Raw genomic sequence first — 24,018 nt, 5'->3', positions numbered from 1 at the left:
AACGCAATGTAAAACCAATAATGCATACAGAATCCGCCAAAGTTTGGGAAACTGTTCGACAACTGTGTGGAGCCGGCATGACAAACCTAGACGGTAGACCGAGCAGAGTCCGTTTACGATAGGAAGTATACCTATATTGTGTATGCTCTACATACCTATACCTCCCTCTACCTCCGATATGACACCGTCGGAACCGAGCAATTCCCCAGGCGCAACAACAAAATGAACTTCCACAATCAAATTATTATAATTATTGAAGTGCGTCAATCAATCGTACAACATCACTCAGGATGAATGAGTGATGTTGTACGATTGATTGACGCACACGTCTTGTTTATTAATACTTAATTTATGCGATAAGTCAAAAAACCTCACATCCAGTTGTAATTGGATAGAAGCTCTCTGTAGGTATAAACTATTCTCTATGACTACCGCTTTTCTAATAGGCCCTTCAGCATCATGAATTCATGAGTAATATACATAGGTAAATACCTGGGAGCCCTTTGCGCTGTTACCTACTGTTTCTGCTGTTCGGTCATTGTGACTGTCGCCATATTTCCTCAAGCAATAAAGATCGACGTAGCGACCGACTACAAGTCAGCTTCGATACTTCGGTACTTACCAATGTTTTCTCTTTTTTTCTATTTTGGATTTCTATTCGAGTCATCGGCAACGTGAGGGCAATAGAACGAAGAAGAAGTTGGCAAATATTGACCTCCTTGTAAAGTTAATATATATTATGTCAAGCACAATTGAAAGAAAGTTCTTTTAATTTTGCTTGTCAGCAATCAATCTAGGGACCTTTGTGGAAGATGACTAAACGGCACTAAAGGCATCTAACGGCCGATCAATTTGCCGCTCGCCGATTCTAATGCCAGCTCCATACTATCGTCGACCGCTGACGCGAATACATGAACGCTTTTATTTGCCGTAATAAAAAACCAGCAATGTAGATACGCTGAATCCGTCAAAGATCGCATTGCGAATGTAATCTAATCTCAACTTCCATAACTGAAACACTCATCAGGAAGTGACGTGGTATTTCATTTATTATTTTCTTTTTTGGTTAAATTATTTTTAATATTTTTCATAGTGCCCTAGAGTTTGGGACGGCCCCTGCTATTGGGATGCAGTGACCGGAAGGTGAGACGGATACCCTGGCTCCGTCTCACCTTCCGGTCACTGGGTCTAAGGCCAGCGCGGCTGCGGCTGCTGCCGAAAGCCTCAAACGGCGTAAATATGCCAATATTGGCAAATTTTACATATTTGAGCCGTTTGGGGTTGAGACATTGGGGCCGTCGGGGCCTTCAACCCACAAATTATACAAAGGCATCTCCAATAAAACCATTATAGAGGTGACCAAAAGGCTGGCATAATTATCTAGGCCAGAGATTAAGCATTGCCATTCAACGTGGCAATGCTGTCAGCCTTCTCGGGACGCTACCTCAAGGTAAGTATCGAATTGCAGGGACATTGGCATTTTTGTAAATATATGTATATAAATGTACTATACGTATATATATATTTTTAAATAATTTAATAAATTTGTTTTTATTAGTTTTAATTTCTTTTGTTATATAATTGTATATATTTTCATGTACAAAAATAAAAATAAGATAAAAAATAACTTGACCACAAAACTAAATCGAAGGTTTGTTTTTGTTAACCGATTTCATAGAAAATTAATTTTAACCATGATTTACTTCCAAAAAAAAGTATAGTAAAAAAAGCAGACAGCTTTTGTAACAGATCTATTAATAGGTAATTATTACAAGTATACATTTTAAATTATGAACTAAAACTTACAAAACGCACTCATAAACATAACAAATAGTAACTACTGTAGAAAAATACTTATTATAAAAATTTTAAATGTAATAGGTAAATAAGTATATGGTTTTTTATAAAATGTTATAAAATATGTATGGTATATAAACTGTTTAAAAATTATTTTCGAAAAGATTATAGTGAATTATAACTATCCATAAATATGTATGCATAATATTCATATGCTGAGGTGTTTACAACGGAATGTAGGTAGTAAGTAAATGAAATAAGTATTAAAAATAAAACAGCGCACTCGCCCACGTGATAAGTTTAAAAAAATATTACGTACAACTAAAATCGTTGATTCTTTCTTTGAGTATGTTAGTTGTGTGCAGACCGAATGCGTAATACAAGACGCATGCGTAGGTACCTATGTATGGATTTGTACGCATAGGTAGGTACTAGCACGCGTACGTAACACAGTTAGCCAATATTTCATAACATACCTACTAACATGCTTAGGTGCTACATTCGGTCTGCAACGTGTTTATTTACTTTATCGATGTTATTTCTATATATTACTTAAGTAATAATTTAAGCAAAGTAGGTATATTAGAAGGGTTACCATAACCTAATGACCTAGGTACCTATACCTCTTGAAGATTAGATTATGGGAACATTTTTGGCCGGATATGACACGGGACTGCCTGTGTAATTAAGTACTTAGGCACCTACCTATTATTTGTTTTTATGTAATTGTAGAAATAATGAATTACTTGACAACAAAATACTACAATACAACATCGAATAGGAAGCTTTCGCCACGGTTGATCTGCGTAACAGCAGACCTACACAAGCTATCAAATAAATTTTTATGACAAAAATAATCTTTATATTGGCCCAAACATACAAATACATGTTTATGATTAAGTAGAGGTAGTGATATAGATAGGTACCTCGTGCAATGAAGTCGGACCACTTAGCCACAACGGCAAAATTTGTGCAAAATGCATGTCTATTGCAATGCTTATTAAGGCATTCCATACTATGCAATAGTCATTTCTGATGAATGCATTTCGTTATGAAAAAAATATCAATACAAGAGAGCGTTGAATAACGTTCTATTTTATTTTTAATTTTGAGAAATAAATACTTATTTTTAAATTTAACGTACCTAAGTACATCATGGTGATGTGATGATTAATGGGTCAGCCACATAGAACATTTTATTTTATATAGATAAGACTCACTAGACAAATTGTTCCTTTTGATTGATGGAAGAATTTCTAGGTAGGTACCTACACAAGATAGATAACATTACCTAGTTCGGTGCCTAAGTAGGTATGTACCTACCTACTTATCAAAAAATATTAAATGTTCCACACAGGTTTTCATGCCATCTTTTTTTGTAGGTACTTAAGTTAGAAGAAATACGTGACTTAAAATCATGAATAAAACGAATTACCTACTTAATTAATGTTCTTATAAATACTACTTAAGAATATTTAAATATATTTTAAATACATACCTAAGTAAACATAGGAAATACAGTATTAAGGTACCTATGTACCTATGTTATTTATTCGAGGATCAGAGAGCTATTTACCGTTTTTAAATGACAAGAAATTTTGTCACTATACTAATCTGTAGACATAATAATAATATCAAGATACAATCCTTGCGTGGCATTAGGAAGGTACTTATGTCCGCACATGATCCGCACCATAAACTTGGTGACACCGCTGAATGGAGGTACACGAAATTACCTATTACCAAGAACTCTGTGAACATAAACTGTTTAATAAATAAATATACTTTTAATTGAACACAACTAGCTTACGCACGTTTCATCCACGTGTATGATATAAATAATCATTACCTACCTAGGTAGGACTAGGATTCATTAGACAAATTATTGCTTAACCCAAACACAAATATTTCTAGTTACTTAAATGAAGCGAAAAGTAATATGTGTTTGTAAATAAATTCAAAATACGAAATATCAAAATACGCAATTTCACGCAAATTAAAAATATAAAAAAAGTAATTCAATGTATCTTCATAGATCTGCCAAAATCACACAGTATTTAATATCAAATTTTAGGGTACCATAAATCAGTAACCAACAAGGATCCAATCATTTTGTCTTTTACCTCAGCCTAGAACTGGAAAAAAATAGAATAATAATAAATAATAACGCTCGTCCCCCGCATGTCTCTAGGTGAGAGGTATTATAAATGTCTTTCAAAAATACGTTTCGAATTGCTTTATTAAAAATATCAATTAATCTCATTTCAACATAAACATAGTTTATGAATAACTACTACTTTTCTAATGCTTCAATGCATTGGTAATTAAGTATATATTAAAAGCTCGTCCATTATATGTCTTAAATTATCACAATAAGCGTCATACACATATATTGGTCCTTTATATATTCGTAGGTATATAGAAGTACCTATTTACAGACAAAATACATTTTCTGGTCATTCAAGCGGATAACTTCTCTAAAGACTCTACATAAATACATGAGCAAAGTTTTTGTAGGAACCTTAACACGCCAGTTGATAATTTATTGTAGGAGTCAGGTTTGGTATCCCATTTTACACAAAGGTAGTATACAGGTATACCTGAAAGGAGTATGGCAAGTCCTATGGCTGTGTCTTTGGGATTGGTGATAGCTGGAATGATGACTAAGCATCCGATTGCGATCAGGAAGAGTAGTGGTATAACGATGTTGACTTTGATAGGTCGAGGCAAGTCAGGCTTGGCGCGCCTGAGCCACAGCATGCCCACCACAGAAGCCCCCACTGACAACCAGAGGATCTGCGAGAAGTAGTTGATCAGGTCGAACACGTTGCTCGTCGTCAACATTACAAGGGAGAAGAAACACTGAAAAAATAAGATCTTCTGTTACTGCTTATTTGGACAGCACGTGAATCATTATCACAAATAGTTCATAATGATTTATGTTCTAATTTACTATAAATACTTAAATATGTAATTTTATTTCTTTCAAAGAATATAAAGAAATATTCTAGCATATTTACTTCACACTTCGTGCTTAAAGTCTGTGATCTATATGGAATAACTAGACATTTTTCATTACAGTAGGGTAAGTTGCACCAGTCAACTTTGGAAAATAACGCCATTAAGTCAGTCAAACATCAGCGGCTGGTTATAATCAATGTCAAATTTGAAGGTGCGACCCCCCTTTAGTTATCGCAATGATTTGAACTTACCGTGAATATGAGCGATGGTATCGGAGTCTGCTTGTCCACATGGAAGAGGGAGAAGAAAGCGGGCATGTGGCCCTCCTGCGCGCCGGTGGCGAACAGCCGTGCTGACGTGAACAGCACTCCATTGACGCCGCCGAATGTGGACAGAGCCACGAACACCGGGATCAGCCAGCTCCAGCCACCGAATAAGTGGTCTCCGAAAATCTGGGAGCGACATGTCTTTCTGTAGGTACAGTTCGATCGCAAAACAAGTTGCCTTGCATATGTAGCGGTATAAAATTTAAGTAGCTTTATGTGCTATCCTGTACATAACACCTTAATTGTTATTCCACAAGTGCTGAGGCAATTTGTCAATGACAATGTCGTGGAATCCCTAAAAACGGATGCAATCCATTTCTAATCTTGGCAGAAGAGGCAAACCCAAAAAGTGCTGCCTTGACGTCGTCAAAATACATACCTACAGACAGTAGTACCACCCGAAAAAAGAAGGAAACCGGTCTCTGGGCTTCGACGCTTTACAAACATACTGTGCCGTAGGAGATCCACGGCATTTTTCTTCATATGTTTTCTCAATGAAAGATGATGATGATAAATAAATATATATAAAAATGATTTGTATCTTCCCATTGTAAATAATGAAGTGTATAAAAAAAGTGCTTATATTTCTGGAATAAATGTACTTAACCATTTACCTGTAAATATCAAATGTATCCAAAATAGTCACTTATTCAAACTGAAGCTTAAGGCTTGGTTATTAGACCATGTGTTTTATAATTTGGATGAATACTATGAGTATAATACTCGTAACTTACGAGAATAAATTGGTATGTATTCCATAAATAATTATATCGTGAGTAACTTACTTATAAGTTGTTCAAACAGTTTAATTTGTAAGTACTGCACGTACTTATCCATATATAGAAATATAGTATGTGTTATAAGTGTAACATAACGCTAATATTGCATGCCTGAAAGGGTAAACTGTTGAAACTATATGTATTGTATGTGCCACACCTTGTACTACACAGTTACTGCAATAAAGATATTTGAGTTTGAGTTTGAGTTTTACTAATTTGCTGAAAATTAATAAATACTTATTCTGTAGAGACAGAATAAGTATTTATAAATTTTCAGCAAATAAGTATACTTGTTTATTCATTATCATCTCAGCCACTCTTTTCTGCCCACTGCTAAGCATATAGGCCTTTCGAGTTTACACCCTTACGGTAGCAAATTTAAAAAAATGTTTACACTACGTAGGTATAAACCATAAACTAAGTACTTAGTTTAGGTACATATACTTTGTGTTTATAAGTTCACGGCCTCAATTTAGATTAAACAGCTATTAATGTTGCTAGGTCATTTTACTTAGTGGGTCAAGAAACAATTATGTAGGGACAAACAACATTATCAGATAGGTAGTTACTAAGCCATTAATATTAAAACCAATACTTAGGTAAACACAAGATTATGTGAGTCACTGGGATCTTAGTTTAAATTCAATTACCTAAGCATACTTCGTGATAGATACTTAGATTGTACTTTCATAATACATAGTAATGATAATAGTGAAATTTATTTACCGATACTTACGTACATAGAATTAAGTTTCCGAGAGTGAAGACTATTAGCCATGGATATAAATTACAACAGGTTTGCTATCCGTATCAGTGGTACAGCTAGCATAAAATAAGGCTTATTGTTTACCTTGGCTACAGGAGCAAGTGACATCATTTCATTTCTGGAAACGACCGCGAAGTAGGCCAAGTTTGCCATCACGTAGATAGTAGTCACCATCGGCATAGCTATCCAAATGGCGCGCGGCAAATTCCTGAAATAAATGACATACATGTAAGAACGCGTCCAACTACAATAATATGCAAAGCAGCGTATTTATTATGCAATATTTGAGCTACATAACTAGTTATTTAGGTAGGTACGAGTACCCTGTTGTTCATAAAAAAGTTAAAACATACTCTAAGCTAAAATATGTTTTGTCACTATCGCACTTTCTAATATTTGAAAATTCAATTGACAAAACATATTTTAGTTTAGAGTATGTTTTAACTTTTTTAGGAATAACAAGGTTTTTATTTATTAAATTTTTAGTATGCATGTAACAACATCTTTGGTTGGTAGCTCAGATAAACTGAAATATCCACCTATGTGAGCCAAATGAAAAGTCAATTTTGAATTTCGATGTTGTAGTAGGTGATCACCAAACCAACGTAATGCAAGAAATATAAATCAATACATAGGTATAATAAAATTGTAGAAAGGCCAAATTTGTACATTGGATATTTTTTTAAATTCTTCATGGAATATACTTAATTACAGATATAGATGACGAAAATATAGTTTTGGAAACTTCACCGGGTTAACATCTTAGATACATTTCATCCCGGTAAATGGTCAGGACCCGTAGGATAATTGAAATAGGTACTAATTATGAATCAAAAATGCCTCGGAATCCCGGGTTAACATCTTATAGACATTTCATCTCGGAAAATGAGGAGGGTCCTGTAGGAAGATTACATTCATTTCATCCCGGTAAATGGTCAGGTTCCCGTAGGATATTTGAAAAACTAATTATGAATCAAAAATTTCTCGGAATCCCGGGTTAACATCTTATAGACATTTCATCCCGGAAAATGAGGAGGGTACTGTAGGAAAATTAAAATAACAATCCACGGTATCAATTTTGTAGAAAGGTGTAAACAGAATATAAACAAATTATTTTTATCGATGAAAGTCGGATATAATGGGCTCAGTTTGTATCTATATATCAGTATAAAACTCTTCCGTTACTGAGTGATTGACTGACTGACTGACTGACAGTCAACATACACCCGAAACTGCTGGGCGGGAAGTTGAAATTTGTTATGTAGGTGAGCACTAAGAGAGGATTTTTTGAAATTATACTCCGAAGGGGGTGAAAGGAGCGAAAAACTGTAAATATGAAAGTTTTACACCGTTGATGTTAGTGACTTCAAAACTTGGATTTTAGTTGTTTACAATAAAGTAAGGAATACGTGTTTCAGATTTTTCTGAAAATTAACCCTCAACCCCTTCATAAGGGGGTGCAAGATTGTATGGGACTTAATACAATTTTCAAGACAAAAAGTTGAAAATTGGCACACTTACTTTTTGTAGTAAATAACAGTAATAGTAAATACAAAAAATGTTTAATTAATGACGAATATATGTTTACCAGTCTTACAGAGTACGCGATAAAAAAAATACTGAGATTTTGCTAATTTTTGCTTGAAATTCACGCGGACGAAGCCGCGAGCCGCGAGAACCCTATATATATATATATATATATATATAGGGTTGTTAAATGAGGGTGAAAAGAAATAACGAATAATCCCATTCAAAATTTCGACAACTAAAGATATGAGTAAACGTCAGCGGTAAATACCATTGAATTCACGTTGCTACTGTTGATGGTTCGAATCCTGAACTGCTATATTTTGAATTAAATTTATTTCGAAAAATTATTATGGTTTTACCCGAGCTAAGCTGGAACGGGCTGCTAGTTTAATATTTAAAACCGAATTATAATTTCAGTTTGAAGAAGGATACTATGAATTGCTGGAAAACAGCACGTTAATTTGGCATCATGCCAAATAGTCATAAAACTTGGATGTGTAAATCTTGTCCATCACATCAGATAGGTATGTAGATATGCAACTTTCTCAAAAGGTATTTCTCTATCAATAACAGCTTGAGTAAATAATAATGCATAACACAACCTGCTGGTTTTACTTTCTTTAAAGTGAAAGGAAATCAAACCAATCAGAATGATAGATACTACGCAATCGCCATAATTATAGGATTAAACCTAATTATCTAATCGACTATATGTTTAAAAAATTCTGAACAATATGCACATACCTATATGGCAAATTAGATCGTAGACAAAAAAATCATATGCTTCAGTATATTTATGATACACCTAAGTGTAAGCAACTAAGACCAGTTGCACCTAGGTCTATCCGGCTAAACCTAGGTGTGGTCGCACTTCAGGGTTTAGCCGTAACATGTACACATATCTATCTTTCACTGCTTATCTAAGGGTGCTGCGAGGCAATAAATTTCCATTCATTTAGCTAGCTTCAGCTCCATTCCCGGCAGTGTACGGGTGCCATGAATAATACATGTAATAGGAAAAGTGCTTGAAGATTACCGTAGAAGTACAATTATTTGAAAAAGAAATCAGCCCTTACTTAGCCCCTCTTGACTTTTTTGTTAATTCCCTTTCACGAAACAGAAGAAAAAAAATTGAGTCAATCAACCACACTACATATACCTAGGTAACATTACTAGTTATGTGGATATTGACTTCATATTAAATGATAAACGAAAGAGTTTTGACCTACCACGATTCTTCCCTAAAATGATGATAATGAACTTATTTATAATTCAGATTTTTGTTGTACAATCTCATAACATGGAATAAGGAATACCCGCAAAACATATAAACCTATAAAAAATATGTTAAAGGAAAATTCTGCTAGTTAGGTAACCTAGCTGACCCTGGGATTTGCGGCGTGACAGCCCTAAAAGCAAACGAGAACACGTGAGAAGAAGAGGGAGGTTGTGTTCGCACAGAACAAGACTGCCAAAGCGATTGAAAAGGGCCAATGAAGTCAGATAGATAAAATCTTTTTTAGCATTCATGAAATCACTATCGCTGAAGAACCCTTCGCAACTAGGAGACGAGTAGATAATGTAACTATTTGAGAAACTCTCGAGCGAGTCCACCACTCTACGGTATTAGTAATTTGATTCGACAGACCCGTGGCCGTTTTCCATCAGTGACGGAGGAAAGTATAGTTATGATATATAAGTATAGTTATGTTATAGAATATGTTATAGGATCAAATCATAGTGATGGAGTTTTTAAATTAATTTTGGATTCATTGATGCACATTCCATAATACGAAGATGTAGCTACTACATAATTTGAATATGGTCAAAATAAGAAACTAAATTAGTATCGCGTTGCCTAGCTCCTCGTACAATGGGCAAATTTACCGCCACCACCGGCTTGTCTTTTACGAGGGATTTTTCACACAAGATGACGCAATGCGCGACGGTGTTGCACGTGTTTCAAGGCCGGTATAAACTCGACATAGACTACAGTGTTCTTGGAATTGAACCTTCACTCTACGAAAATTTCATGGTTGCTACATATGGAGGAATGGGTATAATAATAGTCCAACGGAATTCCCCACGGGTTCTGTAGGTATTTTTTTGTGAAAGGTATCCTATATGTGCATCTTCGTGTACTTAATTATTAACTCAATTATATACTTGTGCAATAAGTACTTTATTTCATTTAATTTATGCATAATTTAAAATTATTATAAAAAAGATATATGAACGGCGGATGCATCCCATGTAAATTTCAAGAAGATCGGTTGGTTACGTAGATATAATATGAATATATATACAAACACATAGGTAAACTGCTTTTTGCATTTATATAGAATTTTGATAAACTCATTTCTTTACATATTTAAACTAAACTCCCGATATTTTCATGTCGACCGACAATTTCGCCTTTTTGTTGTATATTTAAGTAGGTACCTACATTTATTAAAGATAATAACATATACTAAGTAGATACTTCTTTTTACAAAAGAAGAGTTCGACCATAATAGGTAAGTACCTATAATGTAACAGTTAATTCAAGCAGATCTCTATATAGGTGATTATCTTGGTTGGACGCTGGTTGGATACGCCTTGAATAGTAAAAAGTTACGTGAAAGAGTATTGTTAACTTGCTAATCAGTGGGTCAAGGTCTTGTTTCAAGCACAAAATGGTATTTTATCACGACGGCAATGACATTTTGCAGAATGATGAGCAATATTATCTACCTAAAAATGTTATCATTATGACACTTTCGAAACCATGTCAACTGGAAGAAAATAGTATGAAGATACGAGTACAGTGTTGAACGTGATCAAACACAACGATGCTTATTATAAGATGTCGAGTAGAATTTCTTATTTAAAGGTTCTTTTTTGCTGAACATTGCTATTATGTGATTGTTCTAGCTATGCACATTTTTGTAATGATATTCGAGATTCATCATAGACAAATTACATAATGGCTTTATAATGCAAGATATATCGACAGTCCTCAAGTTTGAGATAAGTATGCATTAAAATAAGATAAATATATGTCTCATACCTAAGTACTAGTATAATATCCTTATCCTGAATTTAAATGAATCACCTTTTCGTAAAAAATACCTAACTGATAATACTGGCGTTACATAAATATACTGTGGAAGTGTGGACCCGTCCTTATCGAAAAGCGTGGCAGGTAATGAATGATATTCTGAGTATAATAGATAGATAGGATAGATAAATAGATTAAGAATGAAAATCTGTTTTGTAGCAATGAAATTTAAATTTCATCAATAATAGTCTGAAAGTACTGCAAACATATAACGTGAAGAATTTAGTTAGGTACCATGATATGGAGCCGCAAGAAGCCTGAAACCTTCTTTTGATTTATCTTTGAGTAGGTATATATCGTTTTATTGTACAGGAGCTTTTCAAAAGTGGTAGAATCATTTCTTGTAGTTTTCAATGTCATATCGATTCGGGAATAGATACCGCGACAGAAAGACTATACACAGTTTGGTATAAGTTAGCTAGAGAGTTTTCTATGTTTTTTGGAACAAAAATGAAATGTACTTACTTATAAGGATCTTGTAGTTCTTCCGTGACGAAGTTAAGGTAATTCCAACCACCAAAAGCAAAGAGGCCAGAGTAAAACGCAAGCGCTATGTTCCCCGCGCTGTATTCACCTTCAAAAGGTCTATCGAAGTTCTCCGTGTTACCTGTAACAAGTAATATTATTGTCAAAGCTTACATAAAATTCTGAAGACTTAAGATAATGAGATTTAAAAAAATCAAATTATAAGTGTAACTAAACTAAGAGCCAAAGTGACAAATATCAATGACTCTGTTAATGAAAATGACCAAATTACGACATACATAGGTGATAAAAAAGAAGGAAAATTCCCACATAAAGGTACCATTGTAAACCAACATTAAAACATAAGTACTTAATTTATTATCAATATACTATAAAGACTCCACTAATCAAAGTAGTCCAATCAATTTATTATGCACTGTATCGATGTACAGAGCTTTCTCGAGGCGAACTCATTCAAAGATACTTTATTACTGTCTCATGTCTTTGCAAACGACTTGTTGACAGTAATGATAATGAATTATTCAACGGACCTTTACAAGTAACAAGAGCCGAGTTGTGTCAATAAATTGCATTGGTATTTGATTCAGTACCCTTGAATTAGCTCTTATGTTCACGTCACTAGTCAATATTTCTAATGGAACTGTTACTTGTTTATGGAATTCAAATAGTGCTTTTTAATTTCAATTACTACATGTAACTACATCTATAACCTAGAGCCAGAACGAATGACGCTTGATTGAATTCATACAGCTACTATTTTTGCTTCGCTGTATACAGACGAAATCATAACCATTGAAATTTTATTAACAAGTAACAAGATTTTGACGTACAATATAGAGATTATATCTTCCACTTTTCATTTACATTATTATAAAGAAGTACTAATGTAATATCTGAACGTGTTCGCACTTCCTTTCGCTTTTATACTTTACTTAATTCTCGTTCGATTGGGTGCGGTATAGTTAGAGACCATACACAATAGGTACACACCAGAGGGACGCATTAACTAATGTAATGGCAAAAGACGACAAGTTCTTACCAGCGCAAATGTAGTAGATTCCTGAGATGATGATGATGACCAGCGCTAGGAGTTTGGAGCTGGTGAACACATCTTGTATCCTCATCGTCCAACGTACGCTGATGCAGTTGATGGCGGTCAGAATACCTGTAGGAAAAAGTTCATTTCAAAATGAGCCGGTAGTCATGAAAACTTGAAAATTATCTCTCAATTTGAATTAGAAAGTACTTATAACCTATATTCGGGTAACCTGCACGATTTTCAAAGTTTATTTTCGATGTTTAGTTTGAATTTATTATGGACTAACGCTAACTTTCTAAAAAGGTTTCACATAAGATCGTTAACAAAATGTTATATTGCACTGATATAAAAACAAAATTAATTGTGAAAATAAATATTTAGAACCTTAGTTGTGTTAATGAATGATGAGTCGATCGATCATGATACCTAATGAAAACTACGATAAGTATTACATAAAATGCGGCCATTTGCCACTTATATATACTGCCTAGGTCAGGTTAATGAGTCTATGCGTAGATAGTTATAACAAGCAAAAAATGTAACCATATTTTTGTAAATAAAAAATTGAATTAGTCAAAATTTAATGCAAAAAGCCTAATACAAAAATCACCCAAAGCACATTTCGCACTACACTAATGCTATGTGTAATATCCTCTGTGTGTTTTAGTAACATTGATTAATGATAAGATGTGCACATCATATAACGGAAGTAATCCCCTTACTACCACACTATCAAACAATTAAAGATAAGATTAATTGTAACAAGACGGATCAACAAAAACAGCAGATATCTGGATAGTATGGCCTATAGATAGATATTTTAAAACATAATAATCTATCCTAAATTTCCACGTGAAGGCGACGACGGATTCTTGGTTCTAACAATTTTATAAAAACTGAGTTCTCGTATGAACACCTATATTTTACATAATATAGTTAAATCTCTATCTATCTAGGACTGCTCCATATCCTCCCGCCAAGCAGGCGGCCAGTTGTAAAATGCACCACAATGTAATGACTCTCTTTTCACTTTTTCGTTTTTCTTCAATATGAGAGAGAGCGTTAGGGAGGCAAAATTTATTCAACGGAGTCAAGGAGCGGAATTTATCCAAGATGGAGTAACTTCCCTTAGTCAATAATTAGGTTAAGTGGGAGCGTCCGCCGCTCTCGTCCCGAGAGGCGCAATGCAATCAAGAGAATTATCGGATACCATGCACACTTATTCATCGACTTCGTGCCCCGTTAGTCGCCCACGGCCAGACTTGTAGGAAATTCACGTCAATGTAAAAGATTGATATTATTTAGCTAATCCTAGGGAAGTGACAAGTGAAGGACTTATACTTTTATAGAAGAATCGTATTCGTGTTATATCTGAGTTTGAGACACCTTGAGATAACTATATTTCTGCTGCAATAAAAACACTTAAATCCAAATTTAGCCTTAGAAGAAATAATAAAGCCCGGGGAGAGACCTTTTGGCATGAAGACCAATTGATTGAAATAGGTAATTTAGAATTAAGCCAGAATTACAACGAAGTTGAAAAGCCTTTTTGTCTTCATTGAATATTATCAAACGATGATCTAGCAAGACCTCCTAATGGCTTAAGCAATTACGACTCCATTAAGTAAACAGAAAGTGCAAGTGATGTAAAATCTCATCAACTGATTGTACCTACTCTTAAATATTTAGCTCTTATTAATATCGGTAAACAAGTTACCAGGTAATGTGTTTTTGTTTTTAATATTATTATGAAGCTATAAATAGAGTCGGAAGATAAGACTTATGTCGAGAAATAATTAGCAAATTGTTGTTTTCAGTTACAAATTACTTCCATTTGTTATGAAATCATTTTGTTATTTACTTGAAGAATCAAAATAGGTTAATTATGTTGATAAGTTATAAGCCAGCGGAAACATTTTACATAAAATAACTAGTTTTGTTGAACTTACTGTTATTCAAAAAATGGTCCACTAATACAAGAAAATTTGCCATGCAAAGACAGGGCCGGTCGCTACTACGAGTTAAAAATAAAATTAATGCAAGAACAGTCGGTATTTAGAATGAATCGTAAACCCATATAAGAACAAGTTTGTAAATCTTGCGCCGTTAAGCGAAACAACCCGCGCTACATTCAGATGTAAGTCCAGGTGCAATGCAACAATTTATTTAATTGCAATTTTATGCAGATGTGAAATCCATACGCAAACTGGGACAACGGACAAGACAATGAGAAGCAAAGAGATTTATTCCACCATTTAATAATTGACTATACCACGCAGAAGGCTGACTGTAGCAAGTGTCTAGGAAATATCGTTTTATTATATGAAAAATCTAATATCGTGTTAAAATCGTATTATAATTATTAAGTAATTTATGATGATGGTGGTGGTGATTGACTAAAGTTTTAATTATTGACTTGATCATATTCTCTAATTCTCATTTTTAGAAATAAAACCATGACGTTGTAATTTGTACCTTTAGCATGTGCATTTATATGTTCTATTGTACGCAGTAAATACAATTCTACTTCTCTTATACTTATATCCTACATTGTAAATGTTTGTGAGGATGTATGTGTGTATGTTTGACGCAAAATTTACTGGACGGATTGTTTTGAAATTTGGTACATGGGTAGAACATAACCTGGAATAACATAAGTGGTACTTTTATCCCGAAATTCCCACGGGTGCGAAGTCCCATGGCATAGCTAGTAACATCTAAGTAGTTATTTAATAGCTCTGACTATGGCGCCACAGACAGCTCTAATTAAAATTAATTAATATTACACACACGCAAGTTACCATTTCTCAAATTCCGAGATTTTTTAAATGAATTGGCAATTAAAATCACCAAACACGAGTTGAGTCTTACCCCCGTAGTCCGTAGTGTTTACGTAAAAAAAAGACGAAGACTTCCTACAAAACATCTTTGTTAGTCCCTACCTCTACTTCCCAGCCAATTAACAATGACCACATTCTCAGACTAGTAAACAATTTTATTAAGTTGTCAGTAGTTAAGACGCACCTATTTATTAGATATGGTGATCTTCCATCGTTAAAAGTGTCAGAAGTCAACGAGGAATGTGCGACAGGCCACCGAAGTAGCCAAAGTATATTGCTCGCAATTTATCGACGGAAACCTGAGTAGGTTTGATCATACACTGTTTCGAAGTATGCAGCTATGATTTCGGCACTGAATACAACCAACAATGTACTGGTAACCATTATTCATCGATTAAATAACCTTTGAGTGTCAATGATCTCAATAATACTTCTACTTTGTGGTTGGCTTTGTTTATTTATAAATGTGACAGAAATCATGGGGCTAGGGATCGTTCCCGCTGAATTGTCATATATCTATCTATATAGATATAATTTTGTAGCAATTTTCGTAAATGGTCTGCTGTGTACGAAGTTTGATAACTAAAACATTTTCAATAAATTTGTATTTTTAGGGATCCGTAGCCAAATGGCAAAAACGGAACTTCTAAAATAAGAGAATGATGAAACTCAAAAAATATTTCTCATTTAGCTATTATTTATTTTATATTTCAGTTAATTATAATGTTTACATATCAATAACTTATTTCTTAGAAAAAACATCGATCAACAAGTTTATGTTAGTTGCTGTTACTGAACCCTTCATGGACGAGTCCGACTCGCACTTGGCCGCTTTTATTATTTGATTACGGAATAAACCTAACCTTCATCTTACGAAAATAAATTAGGTAATGAATGTAGGTAGGTTAATACTTTCGTTATCATAAGCGAACATATAGGAATTGAATATAATTTTAATTTTAATTAAAGAGAAGATAAGTAGTAGCTGGGGTATTATTTAATCTGTGGTAGTAGGTAGTTAGTTATTTTATAAGTAACTTTACAAGGTTTACACCTTAGCTAATGTATACTTGTGATATATGATATGACACAACACACTACAAATGTTTATTCAAGGACAGACTAATTACATTGTAAACTTTTCTTTCAGAGCACTTACGGAAGCTTAGCAACTCGGTATCTAATTTATTTATCACTAAGAACATTATGGAAACAAAAATACGATAACTTAACCCTATGAGATACTGTATTTATAAATAGTAACTTACATAAACAAACTGCTGCCAATAGCCTGATGGCATTTTGTGGCGGTTCACATTCAGGGAAGAAGATCTTGGCGACGTACTGTCCGAAGGTCAAGGCCACGATGGCTTGCGTGGTCGGCCTGATGATGAGCAGCGCGATCCAGAGCCGCAGGAAGGCAGGCAGAGGACCGAAGGCCGTGTAGATGTAGGCGTAATCGCCACCTGACCTGGTGATGGAGGTGCCCAGTTCTGCATAACACAGAGCTCCGAGGGTGGATAACAGACCGCTGAACAGCCATATTAGCAATGACGCTGCGACTGACCTGATAACAAGAATAAAAATTAGAAAAAAAATTAACGATTTCATTGAAGGCACAATGTCTTCACGTGCGATTTACCCGATTTTCATTATGATGATTATATTTCTTTTATAAAGCTCAGTGGGAAATTAAAATGCTTATTGCAACTAAGTACCACAGCTGACATGAATATAATGAGTGTGTATAATGAATGTTCCTACGAAAGAAAAAGAGGTGAATATTAATGTTGATGAAACACAGAACAGTAAATTAAAATTGAATAAAAACTACCGCCTCTGCATTTGGTTTTGGTTCTAGAGCCGCGGTCTACTAGTTCTACAGAATCATTAGCTTGACATTAATTTCAACGTAGGTAGGTACCTAACGTAAATAATACAAAATATTTAATTAAGTTTAGTTACATACACATAAGAATATAATCAATTTGATTTATTTGCAATAACCGTTCGATTTTCCAGGTCATGATGTACCTATTTCGTAATAATTGTCAGGTGACTCTACATTTTTAATGGACGTGTTTTTTGCGACATGTTTTATTGTTTGAATGAAATGCAAAATTATTTCTTATATATTTTTAGGTGCAGAACTAAAAATCAGGTTAAAGTCCACTTCGAAGTCCTTGATATTGGTATGTACGATTACATGTTAAATATTCAATGTGACTTGATATTCTTATTCAGCCTTGGACTTGTTGCTAAGTCAGACGTAAAGCGTTCAGCGACCCTCCAACAGGTACATAACAAGTTCAATTCAAACTGTTAGCACCAGTTTTGCAGTTAACCTCAATATGTGTTAAGTGTCCGATCGAACCATTGACAAATGTCGCACCATTCGTCTGTAATATTTTCCGTTCATGGTCTAACATAGAAATAAGAATTTTTAGTACCTATTATTTTTTACCGGAAGCAATGGAAAACGACGCAGTACTTAGTAAGATACCACAAAATGTGTCTACAATTGAAGCTCTATTTGAATACCTATAAAAAATGTTTCAGCACTTAACAGAAACATTTTAGGGTAAACAAGTAATGTATGATGCAAAGAGATCAATAACTATCATAATAAATACCTAGCTTCGACTGACTTCATAAACTAAATTCTCAACAAACAGTGGCGTCTGCTGCTGCACCCATGGATTTAGTAAGTCGTCGAAGTACCTACTAATTCACCATCTACCTAATCTTTATCGTACAAAATCTTCAAAGTTTAATTGAATCTCTATGTTTTAGGGAATGTTCCTTAGAAAATATAAGGATCTTTTCCTCTTTTCTTCTCCCTTTTTAATCTTTATATCGTAAATATAAAGATTACAAAAGGGCTAAAATACTTGATGGAATTTATTTCCAGTAAGTTTTATTTCTTAAAACCTAAATTTCTTAAAAACTTCTTATTTCAAACTCATAGCTCAAACCGGAAACAAATAATTATGTCAATGTCATTAATCAAAAATATAAACTAAGGCTCTAAATTATTTGGTTGTACCTACTAGAATAAAGAACTGATAAAATTTATTTTAAGACTGCTATTAAAACTATGTAAACTTACTTAGTATTCAAAAATACTCCTGTCGGCGATATAAAAATTCCGGAGCCAATAATAGTCCCAATAATGATACCAACTCCATTAAACAATGTTATTTTACGTTTTAACACAACTTTACCGTCCCCGTTTTGGGATTCTTCGCCCATTCCGCAAAAAATCAATCACACACCCGGTATACGCACGCACGTGTTACTACAGCGAACTATGAATGGCTAACACGCGCCTCTCTTGTCACTTGTTCCCGCGGGACATTAACAACTGTATACACCACGAATTCTCTTAGACGACTGAGTCACTTTCTGTTACCATTTTTACGAGCGGATTGGTAACTTGTTAACGTCAAATTCCGCGACACGACTCGGCCGAACAGTCGCCACGGCGCATGTGAACACGAGGACTTGTGGATTGCGAGCCGACCGCTACACTTGAGACGGCGACGTCGATACTCGCGAATTGGGCACGTACCAGAAAGAGACGCAGAAAAGACCCCTCGCGAGCACATGGAGACGACCAACAAGGGAAACCTGTAAACGACAAAACCCAACAGTGGAAAGCTATGACCACGAAAATATCCTCAACTAAACCGCCATACGCCAGTAAAATCCATGTCATGGTTTTCCGGCGGTCGATTACGAAATACTCGCATTTACCTGCGTCACGCACCATATGAAGTTGAAGGTCGATGGAAAAGTAAAAAACATATCAAGTCACTGACGGCCTATTTATAAGCTTCTACGTACAAAAACTAGGAGTACTAGATTTTTACATTACATTCTATGTCATGGTCATCATGTTGATGGCGCCAGTTAATTTATAAGTCTGTGATGTCACTTCTATCTTTTATACACACATTTTTAGCTACGTCAAAAATTAAAGTTTGTACCGCGCATGATAGAGCTATGTTTGTTGTAACGCCCGAATTTAGTACTTATGTAATTTACAAGAACGTTACATATAAGTGTTCTGACATAAAGGATTTATTATTTCGATGTATACGTTTTACCTTTACAGACGCATTTTCAAGTAAACTTTCACAACAATTAAACGAACCTATATAATCTTCAAACTACCAAGTATAAAATATGCGTTCTTTCACCCAAAAGTTCCTACCTACCGCGTTGTTTTATTAAATTATCTTCTTTCCATATTACTTACCTTCTTGGCTTGGTCATCGCTCTAATAGAAATTTCGTTTTCATAAGATTTCATATTTAAACTTCTCGGTATTATCAGCTTATAAAAATATATGAAAAAAGAAATACATGATCACAATTATAATGATGAGCTGACCAAAAACAAATTAAAATATAACTTAAATATATTATATCCTAAGTACCTATCGCAGATTAAGATCTTACTTGACCTAAGGGAGAGTTTGTATACGAGTCTGACTCATGTATTTTCATTAACCACGACTTTCTTCGGGTGAAGGAAAACATCGTGAGGAAACCTACACACTGGTTGACAGTTTAAGATCACTAGTGTGTATGTGAATGCTTGTCACTTGAAGTAAGTGGTCATAAAAGTCATGTGAAACGCCTTTAGCCGACTTGAATAGAACTCTCTCGAAAACAAAGAAATTAAGTTCTATCTAATAGCAACCGCTGTAGATAGTGAGACTTAATATTTCTATTTATTTTTTTTTGTTTATGTTGCAGGCAGTGTAAGCAGGTAATTGACATAGGTAGGTTACATAATAAATATAGACAAATACAAAAGCATACTTTAACAATACGTAACTAACTACGAACTTACTCGTTTTTAGTGACTTAGAGCCCAAAGTAAACAGAAATTTTCTTGTTTTTCCCTAAGTAAATAAATTCAATATTTTTAATACTTGATTGTATTCACGTCTGAATAGTGTTGTACCTATATCACATGACACACTACGGAACTATCTCTTGCGATCATGTTTTAAAAGACATCGCGGGAGACATCCTGAAATAACATGAATTTGCAGCAGCGCCGATGCGCCCGCGCCGCGGCGCTACAGTCGCCCGTTTATCCGACGCCATTTTCACACAGTCCGCGAGCTTTCCCGCATCCAGGTATGTACTACTCACACGAACAATATTTGAAACATAAACTTATCAATAATACTCGGCAATTCACATCCAAATCACTGAAGAGATAATTCGGTTACGAAAAAACGCAAATAACTTTATTTAATTAAACACCTTTCAAAAACAAGAACATTGACCCTCGAGAGCACACGTAATAGTTGCATGTTTTTTGTTCTTTTTCGTGTTTGCCACAACTATTTGTTAGAATAAATATTATTTTATTAGAGTTTAGCATATGTGTTTTAATTAATTAATGACATATTAAACATATTTATGTCTGGAAACAATCGAGGGCTAATAACATCTAAAAGTGAACTCAGGAATGTGACCGTCATGTTTCGGTTACATCAACGTATATACAGGCCACAATGCACTATCTAACTGGTCAGAGTAATTAGACAGTGTGTCGTGTTCTATTCGAAAGTCGATCTATTTATGTCATCATGTCCTTATTTTTTTAATAGATCAGTAACCATCCCCCGCAGCGGCGGTGTTGCGAGACACGAGTCGTGTCGCAAGCCGTGGTGCCCTTCACACGTGCTGCATTGCATCCAAGTGTTCTTTATTCAAAGGGTTGTTTTCAGCCAATATTCCACTCTGTCTCAGTCCGATGACTCTCATCCAAAAGGCTTTCGAATCGAAAGCGGAACCAATGGACGGGCAGCAGTCTAAAGATGACGGCAAGTCCTTGCGACCCGTGCGAAACAGGAGGTACACTAGGTCAGTAAATATTTTGTTTGTAACTTTCATTTTCATTTTGTAAATAAGTAATAATATATTTGTGAGTCACGTACGATACGAGTGCGAATTGTAGAGCAAAGTCATTCTTCCTGCTGATCAATGTTTTTGTGACGTGAAAATTTATGTTTGCATGTTTTACTCACACATGTAAGTAGTTTAGTGACAATTCAAAGTAACTTTCAGGAGGAGTTTAGTGGCAGGCCAAAGGCCTCAAAAGAGACTATTTACTCCAGAAATAAAGAGATATTTAAAAGATTGGCTAGTGCGACGAAGAGAAAATCCGTATCCGAACAGAGAAGAAAAAAAGTTCTTGTCTCATGAAACAGGGCTGACATATATCCAAGTGAGTCTACTTCCATACCAAGTATGGTATACTTATAGCATATATACATATAATAGAAGCCAAGTTTTTATATAAGTATGATAGTTTCGATTTGAATATTTCAATTTATTATTTTTTTACACCTCCATTTATATAAACTTGTAGACGTTTTTCGTCTTTTATGAATATTATTACTCGATGCCTACAACAACCTAATTGGCACACCGCCAAGATTCGCTTGTTGTACCTATATAGGCACTATTTTTGTCACTGCTTTGTTAACTACGACGTCTCTTATTTATTTCAGCTTCAAAACGTATCGTATTCTAGTGCCTAGGTATAGTAACGCAAATGAGAAAAAAAAACATTTTTTTCCTAATAGGTCCGACATTAAATTGGGCATTATTTATACAAACAACATAACTGAAAGCTATCACAGATATCAAAGTGCATTCACAGATATAAGAACACTGTGAAGGTATTTAGATTTTGAAGGCAATTTAATACAAGTCCTAATAAAAAAAGCGCCATGTAAAAAATCTAAATCTATTTTAAATGACTAACGATTGACGTTACATTATGAGGCCAACCTAGTAAACACGAAAAATATTTTTAGAACATGGTCTCTAAAAGCACACATTACCAGCAAACGACATCATTCAAGCGAAAAATTAATTATTTACTTTTCAGATTTGCAACTGGTTTGCTAACTGGAGAAGAAAGTTGAAAAACGTTAACTCTGAACGTAATCAACAAACATGGGGCCACCTCATCCGCACGTACAATGACCGAGCACAAGGTAACGTTGAGCAATTCAGCATTTGTTCAGACGACAGCATATGGAGCGAGAACGAGCAGGCCAGCCCCAACCCTGAGTCACTCGACCTCGCACGCAGCATTAACGACAGTCCTGATCAAACACGGTATCCCGAGTACGATTCAGATTCGTCTTCCGTTAAAGAAAGATGTGACAATTTTAACAACAATTCCTATAATAATGTCCATGATAACTGCGCCCTTGAGGAGTCTAAAAATGTTACAAGTCCATTGCTGCTAAGCAAGTGGTTAGAGAGCGCAGCCCGCTTTCAACCTAGTGAAACCAATTACTCGTGGTGGGCGGATGGTAAACGACGAAAGCCGGAGACCAAAACACAGAGAGCGATCAACACATCACGCCACGACCGAGATGAAGTTGAGGCCGCCATGGCTCTAACAACTTTGGCCGGCGCTACAAGAAGCTTGACCGCTCCATAAATGCCTTGCCAATATGGAAATTCCGGTTGGAAATTAAGAGGTTTTTTAAGCTAAAGACTGCTTATAATATTCACGATGGAAAAAACTCATTGGTAATAAACCTACGAAATTAAGAGAATAACTGATTGCAAGTACAGTTCAACAGCATTTCAATAATCCAAAATTCTCTCTAATGTAGCATACAGTTACGTGCAGGTTAACTTGAGGCGCGGTTGTCTGTACTTTATTGTGTATTATAACAATGTGCAACTACATTTGTATGCTTTAAATTCGATTTTATATCTGTGATTTCATGCCACTTCGTTTGATCAATTTTATTTATTATGTGATTCACTGTTTTAGAACTCCAAAATAATAAACTACAAAATAATGACGTCACAGTCATACAAGTTACAATTAAATTATTGTATTTTTACAAAGAGAAAAAAAAAATCAGAATTAACTACCAAATATAATAACAATTGTTTAATAATAATAATAATAACAATATTGTTATTATTATTTGGTAGTGTTGCCACCACACTCAGAGACATACATGACCCTTCTGTCACATAAAAATTGTTTATTGACAGGTGTGAATGACATTGTTATCCCAAAGATATTAGAAAATGTTTTTAAATTGCTGTGGGTTATCCAAATATATTCAAATGTGTCCATGTTTAATGCATAATAAAAATATATGCCACATTTAAGTTTTGCTCAAGTATTACTAATGTAAGACATTTTGTAGAATGTATACCATAAAAAAACTTTGCAATTATGATTATTTGATCTCCATTAGTTTAGATATAAGTTGAAATACCTGCCAAAGATAATGATTGAAGTTTAATCTCAATAAATGTTTTTTAATATGTGTTCTTTACTTTCCTCAAAATACTTGGTGCACTAGATAAGAGCTAGGTTTTGTTG

At 34.6% G+C, this 24,018-nt stretch overlaps 2 protein-coding genes across 5 annotated transcripts; one reads left to right on the top strand and one right to left on the bottom strand.

Moving 5' to 3' along the window:
• Positions 1-4,018: 4,018 nt before the first annotated feature.
• Positions 4,019-19,319, bottom strand: JhI-21 (Juvenile hormone Inducible-21). Its single transcript, XM_053758288.2, has 7 exons — positions 18,734-19,319; positions 16,893-17,191; positions 12,785-12,910; positions 11,725-11,866; positions 6,714-6,837; positions 5,010-5,210; positions 4,019-4,659 (listed from the first exon to the last, which is right to left on the bottom strand). The coding sequence occupies exons 1-7, from the start codon at positions 18,874-18,876 to the stop codon at positions 4,258-4,260; spliced, it is 1,437 nt and encodes a 478-aa protein (XP_053614263.1). The 5' UTR covers positions 18,877-19,319; the 3' UTR covers positions 4,019-4,257.
• Positions 17,523-23,940, top strand: LOC128679577 (uncharacterized protein). 4 transcript variants are annotated; one of them, XM_053763184.1, is made up of 7 exons: positions 17,523-17,540; positions 17,647-17,679; positions 17,767-17,816; positions 20,690-20,777; positions 21,257-21,512; positions 21,717-21,876; positions 22,546-23,938. In XM_053763184.1, exons 5-7 carry the CDS (start codon positions 21,403-21,405, stop codon positions 23,107-23,109), a joined length of 834 nt encoding a protein of 277 aa, XP_053619159.1. In that variant the 5' UTR covers positions 17,523-17,540; positions 17,647-17,679; positions 17,767-17,816; positions 20,690-20,777; positions 21,257-21,402; the 3' UTR covers positions 23,110-23,938. The 4 variants fall into 4 exon arrangements, with proteins under 4 accessions (XP_053619159.1, XP_053618282.1, XP_053620778.1 ...); XM_053762307.1 differs by lacking the exons at positions 17,523-17,540; positions 17,647-17,679 and having other exon boundaries at positions 17,705-17,816; positions 21,377-21,512; positions 22,546-23,940; XM_053764803.2 differs by lacking the exons at positions 17,523-17,540; positions 17,647-17,679; positions 17,767-17,816 and adding an exon at positions 20,299-20,413 and having other exon boundaries at positions 21,377-21,512.
• The last annotated feature ends 78 nt before the right edge of the window (positions 23,941-24,018 follow it).

The sequence above is a fragment of the Plodia interpunctella genome, chromosome 1 (assembly GCF_027563975.2).
Source record: "Plodia interpunctella isolate USDA-ARS_2022_Savannah chromosome 1, ilPloInte3.2, whole genome shotgun sequence".
Taxonomy (NCBI): Eukaryota; Metazoa; Arthropoda; class Insecta; order Lepidoptera; family Pyralidae; genus Plodia; species Plodia interpunctella.
The sequence above is the reverse complement of the archived record's forward strand: the minus strand, read 5'-3'. Positions and strand labels throughout refer to the sequence as shown.

Bases quoted from the DNA above. Each gene is read 5' to 3' on its own strand.
- JhI-21 (XM_053758288.2), bottom strand. From the start codon at position 18,876: ATGGGCGAAGAATCCCAAAACGGGGACGGTAAAGTTGTGTTAAAACGT. The intron at 12,911-16,892 runs GTAAGTTACTAT...TTTTTCCTACAG, and splicing joins ATTGGCAGCAGTTTGTTTAT to GTATTCTGACCGCCATCAAC. The intron at 4,660-5,009 runs GTAAGTTCAAAT...TTATTTTTTCAG, and splicing joins TACCATCGCTCATATTCACG to TGTTTCTTCTCCCTTGTAAT.
- LOC128679577 (XM_053762307.1), top strand. From the start codon at position 17,733: ATGAAATGCAAAATTATTTCTTATATATTTTTAGGTGCAGAACTAAAA. The intron at 17,817-20,689 runs GTATGTACGATT...ATGAATTTGCAG, and splicing joins CTTCGAAGTCCTTGATATTG to CAGCGCCGATGCGCCCGCGC. The intron at 21,877-22,545 runs GTGAGTCTACTT...TTTACTTTTCAG, and splicing joins CAGGGCTGACATATATCCAA to ATTTGCAACTGGTTTGCTAA.